Genomic DNA, 23,710 nt, shown 5'->3' with positions numbered 1-23,710 from the left:
GGGGAAAATAAAGGAGGAGGTAACAACACTTGCTATGAAATGTGTTCATTACCCTATTCATGCAACTGTAACCCCTCTGTGCAATAGAAAATGAAAAAAAGACAAATGAGCAAAAGACCCTTATTCATTGAAGTTAAAATCCACATTACAATGTAATAAAACAATGGAAAATGACTCTGGATTTAGTTAACACCTTCTGTATCGTAATCAAACATAGGAGATTCTTCATAAGAAAGCTAATTTTTCCTACTATGTTGACGTTTTTCCCTAAAGCCATGCAGAGAATTTCTATTGGGCATTAACAATATATTGTAACATTTGAGGACAAAAATGCAGCCTAGGAGCCCTGCACCAGAGGCCAAGATGGAGAAAATCTCCACAGTCACCATCACCTTCCCCTTGGCACTGTGATAGACAGGCAGGAAGGTGAGCCACACACTGCAGAACACCAGCATGATGAAGGTCAGGAATTTAGCTTCGTTGAAGGTGTCAGGCAGGTTCCTGGCCAGAAAAGCCACAGTAAAGCTGGCCAGGGTCAGGGAGCCCAGGTATCCCAGGGCACAGTAGAAGGTGGTAAGGGAGCCCTTGTTGCACAGGATGATGATGTGGCCATGTTCAGAGTGTGCATCTGTGTCCACAAAGGGAGGAGAGGTTCTGAGCCAGAGTCCACAGAGGGTCACCTGGATGAGGGTGCAGATGGGGATGATGAGGTTAGGAACCCCTGATACCAGCAACCCCCTCATCCTTCTCCCTGGAGAAATGGACTTGAAGGCCAGGACCACAATCACTGTTTTGGCCAACACTGTGGAAACAGCCACAGTGAAGACAAGTCCAAATGTGATCTGCTGCAGGATGCAGGTGACTGTGTTGGGACGGCCAATGAAGAGCAAGGAACAGAGGAAACAGAAGATGAGGGAGATGAGCAAGATGTAGCTGAGAGTCCGGTTATTGGCCTTGACAATGGCAGTATCTTGGTGTTTCACAAATATTATCAAAACAGCAGCAGTTAGCATAGAGAAGCAAATACCCATGCAGGCCAGAGCCATGCCCAAGGGATCTCCAAAAGCCAGGAAACTTTCATCTCTCAGGAGGCACTGATTTCTCTGTGTGTTCGCATACTGATGATCTGCACATTTCACACAGTGCTCCATCTCTGATAAAGAGTGTAAGTTACCATTAGTTCTTATTTTGAACTTCTTTTACTTCAAAGAAATTAGGAAAATATTCCCTTAGATGTAATGATAACATATCATTAGTAAATATTAATACACTTTATGTCTTTTCTAAATCATAACCTCCTCCCATTTCCATCTACTTTTTTTTTCAGACTTTTTCATTCAACTCCTTTTTCTTTCAGTCATTATAATATGTATTTATAATGTGCACTTTGGGTCATTTCTCATGTCCTAACAATATTTTACTTAACATTTATTAACTGTTTGTGCAATCCACAATAAATACTATGGGTTACACTTAATTACATGTCTTTGTAAAATATTAATTTTATCCCAGTTGCACCTTCTTGAATTCATCTCATCCTATTTTTCTCTCCAACTCATCTGTGAAGGGCCCTTCTTGGGCCCTTTATAGTCATGCTAACTTTTTAAAGTCAATCCACCTTTCTGAGTACTTTCTCTGTGCCATGAACATTGCTGGGCAGAGAGAAACAAAGATGTGCAAGATCTATATTTCCTGTTTGAGTAAAAAGGTGAGCACTGTCCAATAAGACATGTTTACTTTCATCTTAGGGTTTATACTTGTCTTAATCCTGAGTGATAAGTGGGATTTATGGAGCTAAGTTTGCCCGCTGCAATAGAGTAGAAAATATTACTGAAATATGCAATTCAAGCTCATGACCTATCACATTTCACCTAACAGTACCACCACTTGTCAAATTATTATTATTATTATTATTATTATTATTATTATTATTTGTGGCCTGTTGTGTGGTCTGAACTCTGGGCTTGGGCACTGTCCCTCAGCTCTTCAGCTCAAGGCTAGTGCTCTATCACTTGAGCCACAGCAGCACCTCTGGCTTTTTTTCTGCTCATGTGGTGGTGAGGAATCAAACCCAGGGCCTCATGCATGCAAATCAAGCACTCTACCACCCAACCACCTTCCCAGCCCCTCAAAATTAAATTATTAACAGAGAAAAGGAAAAAGGGGTCTGTAATCACAATGTACAAGTTTTGCATTGACTTGTTTGGTTGAGGAAAACTGAGGAGAGTCTCAGACTTACCTGTCATATTAGCAATCTCATTCTGTGGGCAAGGGGTACAATTAAAGCAACAGGCAGCCTTTCCTTCCTGAGGAGATTTCCTAAATCCAGTACCACAAGGCTCACTGCAGACAGAGCGAGGAGTCTGAGGAAAATCAGGTATCTGTCCATAAGTCTTCAAACTTTCATAGCTAAAACTCCAAAAACCCATTGTTGGAAAGAATTGGTTATTCAGCATAATGTTGCTATGTAGCTAAGTGCAGTTGATAAATTGAATTGTGTTATAGACTCCATATCCCATGATTTCTAAAGACTTTTGTGCTAGCCTGTTGAACTAAAGTACAGTATGGGATCTTTGAAAGGGTGAAACCTGTGGTGAGAAAATGAGTCCTCTTTTATAACCCTACAGAATTTTCTTAAACTCATGTCATTATATGTTGTCTCCTACTTATCTGCGACAAGGGGAAAAACCTGGTGAACGACCTCCCTTTTATAGGTCCATCATATTTTCCTCTTAGGTTTCCAGTGGTCATGAAGAATGAATCTTCATAATGGCATATTCAGTCATTCCTTTCACCAAAGATGCCTAAAAGGCAGATCAACTAACCATTGAATGAAACCTCTACATAATGGAAACCAATAAAGCTTCTGAGCACATAAATTTATGTGTCAGGTAATTTATCCCAGTGTAGGAAATAGGAAACTATAACCTGACAATATTCTGAATCAAAAATTAGGAGCACATGTAATATTTTTAATTCCCATCCTGGGCTTGAACCCAATGTCTAGGCACTGGCCTAGAGAATTTTTTGCTCAAAGTTATTATTGCATTACTCAGTCACAGCTGGTTGACTGGAGATAACAGTCTCGCAGACCTTCTTGTTTGGGCTGAGTTTTAAATCATGATATTCAGATCTCAAGTATCTGAGTAGGTAGGCTTATGGGAGAAAGTTGCTGACACCCAGGCAAGTGTAAATATCAAGGGTGACTTTTGTTTATTTGTGTGTGGAAAAATTATTAGGATTAGACCCAACTCACCTCCGTATTTCCAATGGCCCACTCTACCATATCTTCAGATAAAAACAGTTGATTACCATGTAGAGCATTGGGAGAAAACTTTCCTACTCTCACCTCAAGTTCAAGACCTTCTGGAAAATTCCAAATGTTCAGAATGTCATAGTCTGGCTCCAATTTCCTTTTCTCATCCAGAATCACTTGATGTCCAACAGAATCGTGAAATTGGATGTTCTTCAGAAAATGGAGCAACTGAAGAGAGACATCATATTATGGTGAAGTAAATCCCAAAGGTAAAACACAAAATGTGAATTAAGAAATGCTACTCATTACCTAAAGGCAATTTTGAATTCAAGAATAGCACTGAGAATGATTGAAGTATCTGTCTAAACAATGTAAGGAGGAATAAAAATAATTTTCTGAATCCTTGTCACTCAGAAAAGAGTACAAGCTTTTGTTCAAGAGAAACCTATGCTATATAGCCACGAATGAGACAATTCTCAGTTGCATAGCTAGAGTTGATCAGAAACTATTTTTATTAATGTCTATAGTTTGAGAATGTTCAATTTTTATTACCAAATTTTAGGGAAACTAGATCCCATATTTAAAAATTATGGAAAATTCTGTTCAGCATATCATCCTTTGATATTCCTGAAGAAATGTATAGGGAAAATCCTAATTTAGTTTTAAAAAGATTAGCTATGGGCACATTGTGGTTATTTACAAGTAAATGAATTTATAAGCTGATTACTGGTTACTCACACCTGTAATCCCAGTTACTCAGGAGGCTGAGATATGAGTATGACCATTTAAACCAGACTGGGCTTAAATGTTTGAGACTTACAAAAATACCTGAAACATTCAATTTAAGAGAATAACACACCTTCTAGGAAGTGCCACTCCTCATAGTATGTGCCATCCACATAGATGGAATTACCTGTGCAGGGGAAGGCAGTGTCCCTTTTCTATTTCCCATTATTTGAACTTCTGTCTGATGAAGAAGCATCTCATGGAGAGCCTTGGCCACAGCATACACAGCGTTGTATATATTGTAACTGTATCCAGACATAGTCATGTCTAAAACACGCCCAGGCAACCAATCCAAAGAGGCATCATGAGGACAGTTGACATGTTACACAGTCAGACTGAGGATTTGAGCAATTAAATGACAGAAACCACAGCCTAGCAAGGAAAATGTCTTCTGGGTATTTGGAAGGATTAACTGCCTTGACAAAATCTGTGAATCCAGAAACATCTTCATGATGGTGTAAAAAAATGAGAGGTACATGCAATAAGCCTAGCATGAAATATTTCCTTTTCATGGTGAAATCCCACTCTGAGTTCATGATACAAACTTTGCCTTTTATTAAAAGTTGCTCAATGCACACAATTAAAGGTATTAGTGAACCATTATCACCATGTATGATGTATACATTTGTTGAAGATTTATTTATATCATTATAAACTGCCATGGCTTGGAGTATATGTGATATTGATTGGCTTGAGATCACTAGCTCATAGGCTATACAAACTCTGTTCTTGGCCATCTCTTCTTTCAATTCAGCTAGAGACCACAATCCATTCTCATCCTCCAAGTTCAATAGTCCCACCCAGTTCCAGCTGAAGTGAAGCAGTAAGGAGACCATGGCAGTGGCTATCGATGTGTCCTTTGGAGCCATCTGATAGAGAGCAGGAAACTTGTGATGGTCACTCAGGGCATGAGAAAAAGGCCCAAAGGTAAGCTAAATGGAAAGGAAATTGGATGCTTTATGAATTAGAGCATTACCATCCATCAAAACTTGAGTCTTGATGTATGTGAAGAAGCAGTTGAAGTAGGTGGAAGGTAGATTTCATTTTAGTTTTTGAAAAAATGTTTCAATTGTTTTTGAGGCGTTGTATAACATATAAATTGTAAAATGTCTCTTGATCTTTGTCACTATTTCCATAAACTCCTCCCATCTATATCAACCCCACCCACTCTATAGTTCCATTTTCACATATGTACAGTGAGTGTTCTGTGTATTCCATCCCATCGATTCCCTATTCCTCTTATGTTTTCCCTCAACACTTACCCTTCTCAGTTATGCTTCAGGTTTATGGTGTTTATTTTTGTAATGTCAGTAGATAACAAAAGTCATAGCATCTTGTTTCACCTGTTTATATACCATTCTTTAGTCACGTTGGTTACACACACACACACACACACACACACACACACACACGAAGCTATGTGTGTGATACATGTTTATATTTTAGATCTAGCTCTCCCATATGAGAGAACACATTCCCCATCTCAATCTGAGCCTAACTTACTTCATTCAACATAATATCTTGTGTATGTGTTTGTTTGTGTGTGTGTTTATGTGTGTGTATGATTGTGCACATACATTCCAGTAGAGGGGCACAAACTCATGCCCTCATGCACTTTGCTGGATTTTTCTCTCAAGACTTGCCTACCACTTGAGCCAACTTGTTGGTATACCAGCTTGTTGCTGGTTATTCTAGGTACAAGTTTCCTGAATTGCTAGAATTACTGGTGTGGACCAGTAGTACTCTGCTTAATATATTCACAGTGCCAATTCATTTTACATTTACTCATTCTTTCAAAGGAGATTATTGATAGGCTTGCAACAATAAATTATCTATTTGTCTTTTCTAACTTTTCCGTATCCTTTTCCAAACAGTGGATATATATATCTATATATATCTTTATATACTTATTCTTTGATACCACAAAATTTGATAGGTTTATAAATCCAGTCTCTCCTATCATTCTCTTCTAACACCTGAAATGACATCAAAGTAGACATTGTTATAACTTTTCACACCACCATTCTTACCTGTGGAAATCTGTAGAGTCCCAGCAATGTTCCAATTTTGTCAGATGTGAATCCTAATGGTCCTGTAAGTACTGCTATAGACCTTCTGTCTCTCATACAGGAGTAGTTTGGAATCTTGTACTTCCCAAAGAGCCACATGAAGGGATTCTTATACATTGTGAAATCTCTGACTTGAACATCATAGACGTCAAATCCCAGAGTCCAGTTACTTAAAAAATCAGGGTTTTTGTTGATCTCCTCAATAGCAAAAGCCAAAGCCAACACAAACTGATAGTTATTGAACACAAACCTGCATAATTGGCATACACATATAGGAGGATTATTAAAAACTTATGACTTTAGTATAGTAAATACTTGCTTCTTTGCCAACAAATTCTTTAAATTATTACCCCAATTGGAATGGAATATGAATGTAATGTGTGATGGTTGTACAGAGAATTAGATGAAGACATGAAGGGCATTTGTCATGAATATGATTCAGAAACTCAGTTAAATAGAGAGAGAGAGCTTGCTTCCCCCCACCAAACTTTCACTACAGCCAAAATCTGTTGGAATAGATTTTTATGAGACAGGAAATATTCTGTTGCCTTTATCTTAGGGCAACTAGCTACACCTGTGTGAAAATAAATCTTGTGGTTTTGTCACCCACTTTATTTTTTTAAATGTTTTTCATTGTGAGAATACTCTACGGAGGACAAGTTAGTTACATGAGCACGGTAATGAGTACAATCCTTTTCAAGCATTGTTGTCTTCTCCTTTGTTTCCCCTTACCATCCCTTCCCTACCATCTCCACAAATCCCTCCCTCTCCCTGACTAAATTGAAAAGTTCATTTTTTGGTAAGCATCTTCTACATCTCATTGTTGCAGTGGGTCAACCTGTATCCCTCTTTAAACAATTTGTTTTTCCCTTCCTTTCCACAAATTATATGATCATCAAATACAGTGAAAAGAGGGGTTATACCATGGGAGAGGGACATAGAAAGCAACAAAAAACCACGTGGTACCTTATAAATATGTTAGAAGCAATAGCAAGAAATGAAAAACCTTTTGTGTCCTTACCTTGTGGTTAATTTGCTTAACATCATCTTATATGACCTTTTCTGTTTGTCTCAGAGGATATGTACTAGTTATTGCAAATAAGGGAAAGCATTGGACCTGTTTTTCTTTGGGCCTAGCTTACTTTAATTAATATATTTTTTTCAAGTCTTTCCATTTCCTAACAAATGGGGCAATGTCATTCTTTCTGATGGAGGCATAGAATTCCATTGTGTTTATATACGACATTTTCTTGATCCATTCATCTACTGAATGGAATCTGGGTTGGTTCTATATCTGCACTATAGTAAACAATGCTCCAATAAACATAGTTGTGCTGATGGCTTTATTATGGTCTTGCTTGTGATCATTTGGGTAAATGTCAAAAAGTGGGATTGCTGCAGCATAGGGGAGCTCTATGTGGAATCTTTTGAGGAATCTCCACACTACTTTCCACAGTGGTTGAACAAGTTTACATTCCCACCAACAATGCGGTAAGGTTCCCTTCTGTTCAGATGCCCTCCAGCATCTGTTGTTATTATTTTTGATTACAGCCATTCTAACTAGGTTGTGGTGGTATGTAATGCTAGAGGGGATGTGGACAGAAGGGAACCCTACTGCATTGTTGGTGGGAGTGTAAGCTTCTTCAACCACTTTGAAATTAGTATGGAGGTTCCTCAAAAGACTCCACATAGAGTTCCCCTATGACCCAGCAATCCCACTTTTGGGCATTTATACAAATGATAACAAACAAGACCATACTAAAGCTACCAGCACAACTATGTTTATTGCAGCATTATTTACCATAGCTAAGATATGGAAACAACCCAGATGCCCCTCAGTAGATGAATGGATCAAGAAAATGTGGTATATATACACAATGAAATTCTATGCCTCCATCAGAAAAAATGACATTGCCCCATTTGTTAGGAAATGGAGAGAGTTGGAAAAAATTATACTAAATGAAGTAAGCCACGCCCAAAGAAACATAGGTCTCATGATTTCTCTTATTTGCAGTAACTAGTATATGTCTGAGACAAGCAGAAACGGTCAGATAAGTTGATGTTAGTCGAAATGAACCTGAAGATAAGGACTCAAATGTTTTCTCTTTCTTGCGATTGTTTCCAACATATTTATAAGATGATTTCTTGGTTGCTCTGTATGTCCCTTCCCCACGGTGTAACCCCTGTTTTCACTGTATTTGATGTTGGTATAATTTGTGGAGGGGAAGGGAAAAAACAAATTGTTTAAATAGGGATACAAGTGGACCCATTGCAACAATGAGATGTACAAGACGCTATGTCGAAAAATGAACTTTGTTTTGACTTTCATTTCTTTTATGGCTAGAGAGGTTGAGCATTTCTTCCTGTGTCTATTGGCCATTTTTATTTCCTCTTTGGAGAAGTTTCTCTGAAATCTTTAGCCCACTTGTTTATTGGGTGGTTGTTTCTTTGAGGATTTGTTGTTGGGGGATTTATTTTTTTGAGTTCCAAGTATATTTTAGATATGAGACCTCTGTCCATTTTATGACTAATGAAGATCTGCTCCCAATCCGTAGGCTTTCTTTTGATCTTGCTAGCTATGTCCTTTGTCATGCAGGAGTTTTGCAGCTTCATGCAAACCCATTTGTCTGACCTTTCTTTGATTTCTTGTCTTTCTGGGACTCTATTAAGAAAATTTTGGCCTGTGCCAAGGAGACCTAGGGTTTCTCTTATTCCATCCTGTAATGTTTTCAGGTAGTCTGCTTTGACTCCAAGGTCTTTGATCCATTTGGTGTTGATTGTGGTGTAGAGTGATAGATAAGGATCTAGCTTTAGTTTCTACAAGTGATTAATTTTGCCAGCACCTTGTACTGAAGAGGCTGTCTTTCTTCCATTCTATTTTTTATCTCCCTTATAGAAGATTAGATGGATATATGTCTTTGGGTTCTATTTTTTTATCTCCCTTATAGAAGATTAGATGGATATATGTCACCCAGATATTATGTGTTTATATGGCAGGTCAGGCTAATCAATCAATGTTCAATTTAAGAGCAACTTTCAGAAGCAAAGTGTTATTTGTGAACTATCCTGTAGCAAGCTGTGCTCATATACCCAGCATATTGAACAGCTCTTACCGCAATAACCAGCAGAACAAGAGCTCTAATACCTGGTGAGGGATTTTTATTTTTATTTATGTAACAAAACAAAAGAGATGCATCCAATTCCAAGGAACTCATTACGGAGAGAAGAACCCACAATATGAGCGTTGAAGAGAGAATTGTAAACAGTCTTTACATTCAAATCCCAGTTCCAAGGCCCCCATGGTAAAAATGCAGTGATCGTTACTGTCTTCCCAGTACACTTAGAGTGAAAAACTGAAAAGAGGCCAAAGAGCAAAATAAATAGGCTCAAAGTACTTTTCCTTTTTTCTGTGTGTCTTTTGTGTGTGTCTGTGTGTGTATTTGTGTGTTCATATGTTCAAGTGCCTCCATTCACTTGTATGTATACTAAAGACATTAGTGAAATTAACTGGCATTGTTTAAGAGGAAACAATGAAGGCACATTTGAAATATTAATGAAAGGATTATCTTAGTCAACATATACTGTAGATATATATGAAATGATCACAATGAAAGCCTATAATTTTTTGTGAAGTATTCTAAACAGGAAAGTATAGTGAGCTTGAGGAAAAACATAATTAACATACATATATTTATGAATAAACAAAGCAAGAATGATGATGTATGGAAAAGGTTTGGTAAAAGTTGACAACAGTATTTTGAAAAAAAAAACAAATGTAGAGAAGAATTCAATGTAGAGAAAAATTCGATGACCTAAACATGAAAGGATAATCAGACTTTTGACTATGACATCTATAGCAAGCTGTCTTATGATGAAACACTCACACTTGAAATGTATATAAAGGAAGGTTCTCAAAAGTATAATAGAAATGGGACCCATATCATATAGGTGTGCTCCCATTTTCCTAAGAGCTTACTCTTCAGCAGATTCCATATAAGTCAGAAGAACATGGCAGGAGATCATTGTAGTACAGAGGATTAAAAAATAATTATCCACCAAAATTATTTTATCTAGCAAAGATACCCTTAGAAATGAAGGAAGAATAAAGATATTCCCAGAGAAACACAGGTAAGCGATTATATCTCCACTAGACCTATCCCACCAGCAATATTAACGTAAGTTTTTCAGTCCAAAATAAAAATAAAAATATACAAGGCTGTATATCCTGTATTCTGTGAATTCGATAAAAGTTGAGTGCAACGGCAACACCAATCACAGAAAATACTTGCTCCTGGAAACTGAAGAATTCATTGCATACTCTTCAATAGGTTTTTGAGGTAAAAGCAATGAAATTTAATTGTTTTTTGGATTTAATGGAAAAGAATACATAAAATGTCAAATGTGGCACACAACAAGGCAGTTCTCAGGCCAATTCATGTCTGTACGTGCTTATATCAACAACAGAAAATCTCAAGTCAATACCGTAATGATTGCACTTCAAAGACAGACCTGACAATTTCAGGAAGAAGGTGCATCATGACAAGTCATCTCCCTATGTGTTTCTGCTGAAACAGACACTTAGGGTACCAGCACATATGTCACCTTAAGAGCTGCACTCCAATCAAACTTTACACAGAGACTCATTCTATGTTTTTTTTTTTTTTTTTTGGCTCCGGTCCTGGGGCCTGAACTCTGGGCCTGGGTGCTGTCCCTCAGCTCTTCAGCTCAAGGCTAGCACTCTACCACTTGAGCCAAAGTGCCACTTCCATCTTTTTTTCCCCCCTGCTTATGTGGTGCTGAGGAATCAAACCCAGGGCCTCTAGCGTGCAAGGCAAGCGTCCTACCACTGAGCTTCCTTCCCAGCCTTAGACTCATTCTTTTTTTTTTCTTCAAATTTTTATTGTGATTTAGTGGTTACATAATTCCCCAAATTTCACAGCATTATGGGATTGTGATACTAAGTTAAAGTCATAAACACATTCTAACTTTCCTGGTGCAAATTGTCCATTACAGTCTATAACATTTATGAGTTCTAAGATCTTTTTGATACAGTTATTTCTTCCACATTGGGCGATATGTACATTTCTTTGTTTTGTATAGCATCAGCTGTTGCCTCTTTCCCACTTGTTCCCTCCTTCCCATCACTGCCATTGAGTTGCTTAGTTCATTTTGGTCTATGTCCAGTGCAGCTGATGGGTCCCTTGGTTACAGAGACTAATTCTAATAAAGAAGAAATCTCCTGGCAGAAACACAAAAGCAGAAAACTTCAAGACAGCATGCAGACTCCTGCTGAGCAGCTGCAGCTTAGGCTCCTTGCCTCCCCAGGCAGCCCTGGGAGACTAAGAAGGACATGCCTGAAATGCCACACTTATAACAGAAGACCAGGGTAATGCTGAAGAAATCACACCACACTGAAGTAACCTTAGGAACACAAAGAGGAAACACAGGTCAGATCTGAAATCAGCTTTGAGGACCCCTACTGAGAGGCTGCTGCAGCTGCCACAACACAGTGGAGGAGAGAGAAATCACAGGACCAGTGTGTGTGTATGGGGGGGGGGAATGAAGAGGACATTGAGATTGCCACATTCAGACACAGAGGCCCCTCACCAAGACTCCTCTTGCCAGCTCAGAACAGGCTCCAAAATCGGAGAATCCTCCACTGGGACCCTCCCTGGAGGACCAGCTCCTTGTGGTTATCCAAAATGCCCTAACTGAATCTCCTGCCTAAGGAGGAGGGAGCATATTTGAAGAGGGCAAGAAACCAAACTCTTTCCCCATACTGTTTGTCACTCACTACTAGGGGAGTCCCCTGAGACTTAGCTCTGCCTCTCTGCCAGGAAACTACAACTCCAAAATCTCTCCCAAACTCCTGCCAGGGGATACCAATGCTACATGTAGCGAGAGAGTCAACTGGGAAAACAACTCCATGATCTGCACCTGTGCCAACAAAATACAACTCCCAAACTCTGATGAGAACTTCCACCAGCAGACCCCAACGCACATAGGGAACACATACTTCCATGGAGGCACTTGGGAACACCAGAACTCACCTCTACACAGGAAAGAAGGCTAAAAACGATTACCTCCCCTATTACATTTCCCACACAGCATCACTGCTGGTAGCAGCTGCATATAGCTCCAGTATCAAGAAGGGTCAAGTTACAATTTGGAGATAAGGCTCTTCTTCTAAAGGAGTCCCAAATAAGGCATTCCCATAGAAACTGCAATGCATAATAGCCCTGATCTCTGGCACAGAGATCCTTACTTATTTTTAAGAACAGGAAAAGCTCGCAACCCCTAAAGCTGGAAATAGCACAGCAGGAATTACCAGACACCCTTCCGTCCTAACCCTCAATATTTATGGACTTAACTCTCCAATTAAAGACATAGACTGACTACTTGGATCCAAAAGCAAGATCTGTCCATGTGTTGCTTACACGAGACAAAACTTGCTGACAGAGCATTCCCCAATTGAAAGTTTGGAATAAAGAGGATAGAGTACCAATCCTAATATCCTAATATGCTAAAATAGACTTCAAATTAAAATCAGTAAAGAAAGAGAAACAAGATCATTACATACTAATAAAGAGAACTATACAATTATACTATATTTTGATATATATATAAATTTTATACTATATACTATATATGGCAATTATTTAGTGTATATTATACTGATTGTACTACACTAACTAAACAAATAACAAACTATACAAAAGATACGACAATTCGAAATATCTTCAAAGGCTGGAGCACCCAACTTCATCAAACACATACTACTTGATTTAAATATACACATAGTCAAAACATATTGATAATGGGAGACTTCAGCTTATCACTCTTATCTATGGGTATATAAACTAGGCAAAACTCACCAAAGCAACCTTCGAACTATAAACTAAATCGACCAAGTAGATTGAATACACATATACAGACTCTTACCCAACAGCATTAGAATATATATTCTTCTCAGCAGCACATGGCAATCCTTCAAAATAGGCCACATGTTAGGTCACAAAGCAAACCTGTGCAAATTAAAAAAAAATTATCCTTACCTCCTTTAATCCTATCAGACCACACTGGATGAAAATTAGAGCTCAACCCGAAAAGCTGTCAGAGAAAAATCTAACTTATAGAGAACAACATAGTATTGAATGAGCAATGGGTACTGGAGGAGATTAGAAGGGAAATCCAAATCATTACACAATGTAAGAACAATGACTACAAAGAAACCCCAGCTCCTCTGGGACATACTAAAGACAGAACACAGGAAAATTTATAGTTCTGAGATCAACAAATTGGAGAAAATACAAATGAACATTTTAGTGATGCAACTCAATGTCTGAGAACAAGAAGAACAAGACTAATCCAAAGTTAATATACAAAAGTGGATAATAAAAAATAAATCAGAAATAAAGCTATTAGAGGTAAAAAAAATTAGAGGATGAACAACACGGAAGGCTGGTCCTTTGAAAAATGTAACAAAATTGATAGCCCCTTAGAAAATCTGATGAAAGAAAGAACACCAAAATTAATAAAATTAGACTTGAAAATGAGATCATCAGAACAGAAATAAGCAAGATTCATAATGTTATTAGGGAATACTTCAGAAATCTTTATGACTGTCAATTCAGGAATCTGGGAGAAATAGAAGCGTCTCTGGAGAGCATTGATATCCCCAAAATGAACCAAGAAGATTTATCTCAACCAAATGGATCCATAAGAAATAAAGCCATTGAAATGGCAATAAGGAACCTCCTCTTCAAGAAAAGCCCAGGACCAGATGGAATCACAGCAGAAGTCTATATGGTCTTCAAAGGGCAACTCAGTCTCATACTCCTCAAACTTTTCAATGAAATAGAAAGAGAAAGATCACTACCAAACTCATTCTATGAAATCAACATAACACTCATTCCAAAAGCAGATAAGAACCCATGAAAGAAGGAGAACTATAGACACATCAATTTGATGGATGTTGATAGATAACTTCTCAACAAAATTCTGGCCAACTGAGTTCATCGAGTAATCAAAAAATTTACATATTATGATCAAATGGGATTCATTCCAGGATTGCAAACGTGGTTCAGTATAAGCAAGTCAATTAATGTAATTCAACACATCAACAGAAGCAAGCATATGAACCACATGTTCATCTCAATAGATGCAAAGAATCATTTGACATGAGCCAACACCTCTTTATTCTGAAAGCTTTGGACAAACTCAGAATCCATGGAAGGTTCTTCAATATAATGAAGGCTATATATGCAAGATTTAGGGCCAGCATTGTACTTAATGGGGAAATGTTGAAACCAATCTCTCTGAAATCAGGAACAAGACAAAGGTTCCCACTGTCTCCATTCGTCTTCAGCATAGTGCTAGAATTCCTACCAAGAGAAAAAAGGGAAGAGGAACACATAAAGAGGATCTAAATAGAAAAAGGGATTCTATCCTTCTTTACAGACAATATGATCATGTATTTAAAGAATCTTACATAATTCTCACCTAAGCTATTTGAGTTGACTTAAACCTTTGGCAAAATAGTGTGGTATAAAATTAACCCACAAAAATCAGTTGTCTTCCTGTTTTCCAACAATACTGAAATCAGAAAAGCAACATCATTTGTAATAGCCGCAGAGAAAAGAAAATACTTTGGAATTAACCAAAGATGGGAATCATGTTTATTTCAAAGCCATAGTAAGAAAAATATCTTATTAGTGTCACAAGACTAGGCCTGAGGACAAATACAATGGAACAGAAGATGCAGAAACAATCCCACAAATATAGAACCCCTTAATATTTGATAAGGGACCCCAAAACACAGTTTGGAAGAAAGATATCCTGTTACACAAATAGTGCTGGCAAAATTGGGTTAGCTACATGCAGAAAACCAAAGCTAGATACCCATAGATCACCTAGTACGAAAATCAAGTGTAGGTGGACTAAAGACCATGTAGTATGCAAATATTACAGGAAGAGATAAGGGATATCCTAAACCTTCTTAGAATGGGACAAGAGTTTCTAAAAGATACAGAATCAAACAAATTAAAGAATAACTGGATAAATGAGATTGTATTAAAATGAAGAGTTTCTGCATAGCATGGGACATAGCTAACAATATAAATTACACACAGCATGAGAGAAAATCTTCATTCAGTACACATGAGACAAATGCCTCATATCTCAAATATAGACAGGGCTCAAAAAATTAACCCTCCAAAAAACCTCCCCAAACTCAACAACTCAATCAATAAATAGGCTGACTTAAAGAGAGACTTCTCTGAGAAAGAAAAAGAATGGCTAATAGACACACAAACGAACAAGTGTTCAATATCTCTGGCCACAAGACAAGTGTAAATCAAAATAACATTGAGATTGCACCTAACTCCAATTAGAGTGGATTTTATCAGGAAAAGTAACACTACCAAAAGTTGGCAGGGATGTGTCCTAAAAGGAATACTATGAAACTGTTGGTGGGACTGGAAACTTGTTCAACCAGTCTGAAAAGCGGTATGGAGGTTCCTTAAAAGACTAAACAGAGAGCTTCCTTTTGTCCCAGCAATGCCACTCCTGGGCATATATCCAATGGACCACAAACCAGACCACAGTAAAGCCCAAAGCTTTAAACAGCCATGTTTATTGCAGCCTTGTTTAAAATAGCCAAGGTATGAAATCAACCCAGATGAACCTCAGTGGACAAATAGAAGAAAATTTTGTATATATGCAAAATGGAATTCTACTTATCTGTCAGAAAAAATGATAATTTACCATTCGTAAGGTAATGGAAAGACTTTGAAAAAATTATATTAAGCAATGTAAGCCAGAGCCAAAGAAATATCGTTTGCATGTTTTCCCTGGTTTTCTGTAAGTGGAATATATCTAGAAATCTACAAGTAAACACACTGACAAATATGTAAATATATAAATATGTAAATAAATATATGTGCACACACACTTATATAGGACCCTAGACATTAACATACGTAGGCCAAGAGAGGACAAGCATAGGAATAGGGGATGATGGCTCAATAGCTATATAATATATGGCCATATAAAATCATATGCTATGAAATGAACTCTAAGAAAAGGAAACAAAAGACATTTGTTTCCCATCAAGGCTCTTTTTTGGTCTCTTCTCCTTTTGTTTGTATTTGTGAGGGTAATGGGGATACATAAAAGTTGGAACAATGAGGAACAAGTGTTAACCACTAGACACTATGTGGAAGATGAACTGGCCATCTTGTGTGTATGGACTGGAGAGAAAGACTGGGAGAAAAAGATGGAAGGGGAGACATGGTTAAAAAAGAATTGTGTTCAATATTGATTACCTAACACATGTCACTGTGAGCCTTCTGTGTATCAACTCTATAGTAACAATGCAAAGTAAAACCAAATATATAAATTAAAATGAACAAACCGACCCATTAGAAACAATGAGATTGAACTGGCAATAGCATATCTCACTTCCAACAAAAGCCCAGGACTTGATGCCTTCACAACCAAATTCTAAAATATGGATAAAGGAGAATTATCAATTATAAAACCCTTCAATGAAAATGAAAGTGAGGGAACACTATTCATTCTATGAAGCAGGCATTACAATTATCCACAAAGTAGATAAGGCCACATTGAGGAAAGGGAACTTCAGGTCTATCTCCTTCATGAACATTGATGAGATAGTTCTCAACAAAATACTGGTACATGAACTCCAAGCTAATGAAAGAACTCATATAGCATGGTCAAACTGGATTTGTTCCAGGGATGCCAATTTGGTTTAACCTATATGTCAGTTAGCATACAACAACACATCAACAGAAACAAAGATAAGAACCACATGATCATCCTGATCAATGCAGAAAAATCCAACACCCTGGAGAAGATAGGAATCCTTGTAATGTTCCTCAATATTATAAATGCTGTATAAGACAAACCTACAGCCAGCATTAAGCTCAATGGTGAACAAGTAAAGCCATTTCCCTAAAATCAGGAACAAGACAAGAACATCCATTCTCTCCATTCCTCTTCAACATAGCATTGGAATTTCCAGCAAGAGTAGTAAACAAGAGAAAGACATTTAGGGGAACCAAATAGGGAAGCAAGAAGTAAAACAGATATTATACTGTACTAAAAGGACTCTAAAAATCTCCTGTCTCGATCCACTAGAGTTGATATAGAACTTTGGCAAAATAGCCAGGTATGAAATCACCCCCATATCGATTGCTTTCTTTATGCTGTTGAATGAAACCAGTCAGATATTAAATGCATTGAAAGTGTATTTATTTATTTATTTATTTTTTAATTTAATTTAATTTTATTTGTGAACATACTGGACAGAGGGGTTACAATTACATGGGCAGGATAATGCGTACATTTCTTACCAAGCATTGCAGCCTGAAAGTGTGTTTATTGACACACGTGCCCATCACACTGTAGTGAGGCCAGAAATCAACAAGGAAAACAATAAAAACATGCACAGAATATGGAAATGCTATGAATTATTTGTCAAGCATAAATGAATAAATTAATATAATTAAAAATATTCAATTTAATTAACTGATTACTAATTGCTTAAATGAGGTGTTTTCAAGGAAAATTTCTTTTTAAAAAATTTTATTTTTTTATAAAGATGTTAGTACCTGAGTAAGGTAATGATTATATTTCTTGTCAAACATTGTTACCACCCCTTTGTTTTTCTCCTACTATCCCTTCCCTCCCCTACTCTTCCTTGCCTCCCCCAAAGTTGTAAAGTTCATTTCCTACATAGTGTCTTGTATGTATCATTGTTGCATGGTTCATCCTTCGTCCTTGTTTCAGCATTTTGTTATTCCCCTTGCCCAAATCAGATAAATGTACACACAAAAATATACGGTACTGGAATCAAAGACAGTGATTGCCAGGAGTAAACCAAAGAAAAAATAAAAATTAAATTAAATAAGTAGAAAGAACTAGATACAATATATTGGCAACAACAAGGTCAACAACCAAAAAGAAGACCTGTTGTTCCAGGTCTGGGTGTTAGTTATGTATATGTACATAACTATTGAGCTATTATGGTTCTCTGTCAGGACTGTCTAAGGGACAAATTAATTATTTCCAATGAGGGAAACTATAGAGCCTCTGTTTGTTTCGGACTGGCTTACTAAACCTAATATGATTGGCTTACTTAACCTAATATATTGGCACAGACTTGGACATCAGAGCTCAGGGTTCTGATGGATGGATGCCAGTCATCCTAAAAATAAAGATGTCTTGTCTTCAGGTCTGTGTTTGGTTGCCTAGGCACTGTTCTTATCAGTTGAACCACATTTTCCTCTGCTCTCCCTGGGACTGCGGGGTTAGGTCCCCAGTGACACTCCTACCCTTGAGTCTTCACTTTCTCTGGGTGGGGATCATGCTTTGAAGCCAGCTTGGGCATGGATGTTGGTGAGATTCTTATCTCCTTTTAACCACCCAAAATTGCCATAGGTGGATCTGTGGCTCAAATGCTAGAGTACTGGCCTTAAGTAAAAGTATTCAGTAATAGTGCCCAGGCCTTGAGTTCCAAGGACCAGCACAAAGGAAGACAGATAAACATACCAATGACACATAAGATAAGGCCATATCTCTTTCATAGCTCAGAAGAGAGTAATTGCTATTCTAGTATCACTGCTCTTGATTGTGGGCAGCTACCTCAGTGTCTAATTGTCACACCAGCCCTTTTAAACAAGTGCAAATGATAGACACAATGACATTTTCTCTTGCAATAGGAATCAAATAGTTTGCTAGAATTTCTTGATGTTCTGCAAGTCATTTTTCTTTTTTTTTTTTTTGGTATAGCCTTTTATTAGTGAGGCTTTCTGTTCAAGACCAAAAACAAGCAACATACATGAGCACAAGTAAAATAGAACTTGGGCAGATGAAATTTTTCTGTAAGAGATCTTTATAATGCTAACCTGCCTGGTAAGACATGTGTTGTGTAGCATATCTCACATAAAGTAATGACACAAGGCTTAGGGAAACAGTAACTACTTCTCTCCAGGGAGAGAGTGAGAGAGAAAGAGAGAGAGAGAGGCAGTGTGTGTGTGTGTGTGTGTGTGTGTGTGTGTGTGTGTGTGTGTGTGTTAGACAGTCCTAGGACATGAAATCAGTGCCTGGACACTGTCCTTGAGCTTTTTTTCCTCCAGCCTAACACTCTGTCACTTGAGCCACAGCTTCACTTCCAGCTTTTGGTTGTTTAATTGGAGATAAAATTCTCCCAGATGTTCCTTCATGGGCTGGCTTCAAGTACTGATCCTTAATATTAGCACCAAGAGTAAAATTAACAAGGATGGGCCACCAGCTGATGATAAGAAATTTTATCCATGTTCTCAAAATATAGGGGTTCCTAAAGCAAAGTTCTCACAGTACTGACCTAAGCATGAAGGAAATGTGTTTGCAGACTTTTAGTACAGATCTCATTGCAGTGACTCAGGGTGATTGTAGTAACATCACTTCATCTTCTGCAATGATAGATAAAATGGAGGAGATACAGGCATGCTGGAGAAAAGTGAAAAATTTACGAGCTGTGAAAGTAGAAGCTGTGTGCAAGGAAATAAAATTCTGTTCATCTAGCAAGCAGAAAATTGCTTAACAGTATATGTAAGATAAAATAATGAAATTGAGCTGCTCCTGATACAATGAAGATGGAGTTCATCATAGAAAAGACAGAGAACATTGATGTGTGCCCCCAGATTTTCCTTAGTCTTTGCCCATCTTCAGATTGAAATAGTAAATGGGAATAGAATAATGAATTACTTACGGTGTGTGCTCTTCTTGACTGGAAACATGGCTGTTACTGTGGTCTATTCCAAAACTGTTCAAAGGGAAAAACCCAGTGATGGTCACATCTCCATCCATGTGTGCTCGGCGCTTCATAGTAGAGAAGCAGCTATTGCCAGCCAAGGACCTGAAGAGGAGGGGAAGCTGGAGAAAAAGGAGTTTGAAAGTCAAAAGGTACATGCCTTAAGCCCCTGCCAAGCTGAAATTCTGTCTGGATGTAAAGCCAACATGTTAGGCATGTATATTTATGTATGTTTTTATATGTCCATATGTGTCTTTTTATTGATAGAGATCTACACTATAGCTCTCCTTTCACCAAACCCTCTTGTGAGTCCTCACAAGTCATGTGTAAAAGTATTCCCTGGAGCTCTACATCTGTGGCCTTCATCCAGGAGAAAAACATGAGTTGGAAAACGTTTGTCCATTTGTGTTCTTTACCCAGGAGTTATGATTTCATCAAAGACAACAGATAGTGAGGCCCCAGAGGTAGAGTTATCCAGGATGTAGTTTGTCCAGCATGTCTGTCACAAAACTGTTTGCATGAAAGCAATTTGGGATGCTTCAACTGATTTCCCTCAGAGGATGCCATGCCCTGTGCATGGTGAAATGTCCACACAAAATCTATGCCTGTGACGTATCAGCTAACATTTTGAGAACATCACACTCAGAGGGTCAATTCACACACCGAATGTAAATAACAGCCATAGAATCTTAGCGGTTGATACCAGCAGCTTTCAATACGAATTCCATATGAAAAGGCCTCTAGAAGTACAGCCATTTACTATTGCCTGAGAAAGAAGTATTGCTTATGAACCCACCAATGATACGCCAATCACTCACAACCAACGTCGAAAGTGATTTCTACTTTGACATTCTGAAATGTTGCCGTCAAATTGGTAATTGAATTTATACATGCAAATATAGATGAAGATATTTCCATGCTGCACTGGGTTGAGAATAAGTGGTAGGAAAGGAAATTCTTCTGTATCACAATGCTAAAGCAGTATCAAAAGCAACTGTATGTTTTCAAATTGACAACATGTGTTACACCCATATTCCATGCAGAGACTTCAGAGGCCCTGGAGAACAGAACTACATCAGGGTAGTGGACATATTTTGTTCCACTTGTTCACAATCATGCACTGGGTACCAAAATACATACCACATATGTACTTTTTTTTTTATTGTAAAGCTACTATACAGAGGGTTACAGTTACATGAGTGAGGTAATGAGTACACTTCCTCTTGAACATTGTTACCCCCTCCATTGTTTTCCCCCTACCATCCCCTCCCTCCCTCCCTTCCCCGAGGTTCTTTTTTTTTTTTTTTTTTGATTGTGATTAAATGATTACATAATTTCAAAGTCACAAGTTCATTCTAACTTCCCTGGAGCCAATTGTCTACCACAGTTTGTAATATATAACAGCGTTCACATGTTATATACCATATTTGTGATCAGCAGCATGGGGATATTTAGTAGTGGTTCAACCAGATGAGCGGGAGTTCTTTGTTTCTTAAGTCCTGTTAGTTTTGTCGAATCACCTAACCTTTTGGATTTAGCATCCACTTATCAGGGAGACCATGTACCGTTTGTCTCTTCGTTCTTGGCTTACCTCGCTCAACATGATTCCTTCTAGCTCCATCCATTTCCCTGCAAATGCCATTATTTTGTCATTTCTAATGGCTGCATAATATTCCATTGTGTATAGATACCACAATTTTTGGATTCATTCATCTGTGGTGGGCATCTAGGTTGTTTCCATATCCTAGATATTGCGAACAGTGCTGCAATAAACATGGAGGTGCACGTGTCCTTGTATATTGGTTCCTGTTGTTCAGGGTAGATGCCTAGAAGTGGTATGACTGGGTCGTAAGGGAGGTCAATCTTTAGCTTTCTAAGGACCCTCCAGACTGCTTTCCAAAGTGGTTGTATAAGTGTACATTCCCACCAGCAGTGTAATAGGGTTCCTCTTTCTCCACATCCCCTCCAGCATTTGTCGTTGGCTGATTTGTGGATGTGGGACATTCTGACTGGGGTAAGGTGGTATCTTTATTTGCATTTCCTTCACCACCAGGGATGATGACCATTTCCTCATGTGTTTCTTTGCCATTTTTATTTCTTCATTTAAGAAGTCCCTCTTTAGTTCCCTTGCCCATTTAGTAATTGGTTTGTTAGGTTTGGGAGGGATTAGTTTCTTGAGTTCCCTGTATATACAGGATGTTAACCCCTTGTCTGATATATTGCTGGTAAATATTTTTTCCCAATTAGTTGGTTGTCTTTCTAGCTTAGTTGCGCTAGATTTAGCTGTGCAGAAGCTTTTTATTTTAAGGTAGTCCCGTTTGTCGAGTCTCTCTCCAACTTGTTGTGACCCTGGGACTCTGTTCAGGAAGTTCCTTCCTGTGCCTATTAGTTCAAGTGTCTCTCCTACTCTGTCCTGCAGTAGTTTCAGAGATTCAGGTTTAATGTTAAGGTCTTTAATCCATTTTGAGTTGACGTTGGTGCATGGTGATAGGCTGGGGTCCACTTTTAGTTTTCTGCATGTGGCTGCCCAGTTTGCCCAGCACCAGCGGTTGAAGAGGCTGTGTTTCTTCCATTGTATGTCTTTGGCTCCTTTGTCGAATATCAGCTGGCTGTAGGCCTGTGGATTTATATCTGGGTCTTCTATTCTGTTCCATTGGTCTTCGGGTCTGTTTTGTGCCAGTACCATGCTGTCTTTGTGATTATAGCTCTGTAGTAGAGTTTGAAGTTCGGCATGGATAGCCCTCCCATATTGTCTTTATCCCCTAGAATTGTTTTGGCTATTCTAGGTCTTTTGTTGTTCCATATAAATTTTTGGACTGTTTTCTGTATTTCAGTGATGTACGTCATTGGGATTTTAATAGGAATTGCATTGAATTTGTATATTAGTTTTGCAAGTATCACCATCTTTACTATATTAAGTCGGCCTATCCAGGAGCATGGGAGGTCTTTCCATTTCCTAGTGTCTTCTGCAATTTCTTTCTTTAACTTTTTATAGTTCTCATTAAATAGTTCTTTTACATCTTTGGTTAGGTTAATTCCTAAATATTTTATTTTTTGGGAGGTTATTGTGAATGGGGTTGCTCCCTTTATTTCCCTCTCTTCCTGTACGTTATCAGTGTATAGGAAGGCAACTGATTTTTGTGGGTTTATTTTGTATCCTGCTATTTTGCCGAAGTGACTTATGATTTCTAAAAGTTTGGGGATGGAGTTTTTGGGATCGTGGAGGTATAGTATCATGTCGTCTGCAAAAAGGGATAGTTTAACTTCTTCTTTCCCTATGCGGATCCCTTTAATGTCTTTTTCTTGCCTTATTGCCCTGGCTAAGGGTTCTAGGACTATGTTGAAGAGGAGTGGAGACAGTGGGCATCCTTGCCTTGTTCCTGTTTTTAGGAGGATTGGTTGTAGCCTTTCCCCATTAAGTATAATATTGGCTATTGTTCTGTCATAAATGGCTTTTATTGTTTTTAGAAATGTTCCTTCTATTCCTATTTTCTCCAGAGCTTTTAGCATGAATGAATGTTGAATTTTATCAAAGGCCTTTTCTGCATCTGTGGCGATAATCATGTGATTCTTGACCTTGGCTCTGTTGATATGCTGGATTACATTTATTGACTTACGTATGTTAAACCATCCCTGTGTCTCTGGGATGAAGCCTACCTGATCATAGTGTATTATTTTTTTTATGTGTTTCTGGATTCTGTTAGCTAGAATCTTGTTAAGGATCTTTGCATCTGTGTTCATCAAGGAAATTGGCCTGTAATTCTCCTTTTTGGTTGGGTCTTT

At 38.1% G+C, this 23,710-nt stretch overlaps 1 protein-coding gene across 1 annotated transcript; it reads right to left on the bottom strand.

Annotated features, from left to right (window-relative positions):
- Positions 1–236: 236 nt before the first annotated feature.
- On the bottom strand, positions 237–12,133 carry LOC122119844 (vomeronasal type-2 receptor 116-like). Its single transcript, XM_042693918.1, has 7 exons — positions 11,892–12,133; positions 6,073–6,361; positions 4,761–4,974; positions 4,170–4,309; positions 3,257–3,484; positions 2,240–2,363; positions 237–1,153 (listed from the first exon to the last, which is right to left on the bottom strand). Exons 1-7 carry the CDS (start codon positions 12,131–12,133, stop codon positions 237–239), a joined length of 2,154 nt encoding a protein of 717 aa, XP_042549852.1.
- Between the last annotated feature and the right edge of the window lie 11,577 nt (positions 12,134–23,710).

This window comes from Dipodomys spectabilis, unplaced genomic scaffold (genome assembly GCF_019054845.1).
Source record: "Dipodomys spectabilis isolate Male_0828 unplaced genomic scaffold, ASM1905484v1 ptg000173l, whole genome shotgun sequence".
NCBI classification, from domain to species: Eukaryota; Metazoa; Chordata; class Mammalia; order Rodentia; family Heteromyidae; genus Dipodomys; species Dipodomys spectabilis.
This window is presented reverse-complemented; position numbering and strand designations above follow the sequence as displayed.

Bases quoted from the DNA above. Each gene is read 5' to 3' on its own strand.
- LOC122119844 (XM_042693918.1), bottom strand. From the start codon at position 12,133: ATGGAAGTATGTGTTCCCTATGTGCGTTGGGGTCTGCTGGTGGAAGTT. The intron at 6,362-11,891 runs GTATGGGGAAAG...CCAATTATGCAG, and splicing joins CTAGTAGTGAGTGACAAACA to GTTTGTGTTCAATAACTATC. The intron at 4,310-4,760 runs GTATAGCCTATG...GGCGTGTTTTAG, and splicing joins GATGGCCAAGAACAGAGTTT to ACATGACTATGTCTGGATAC.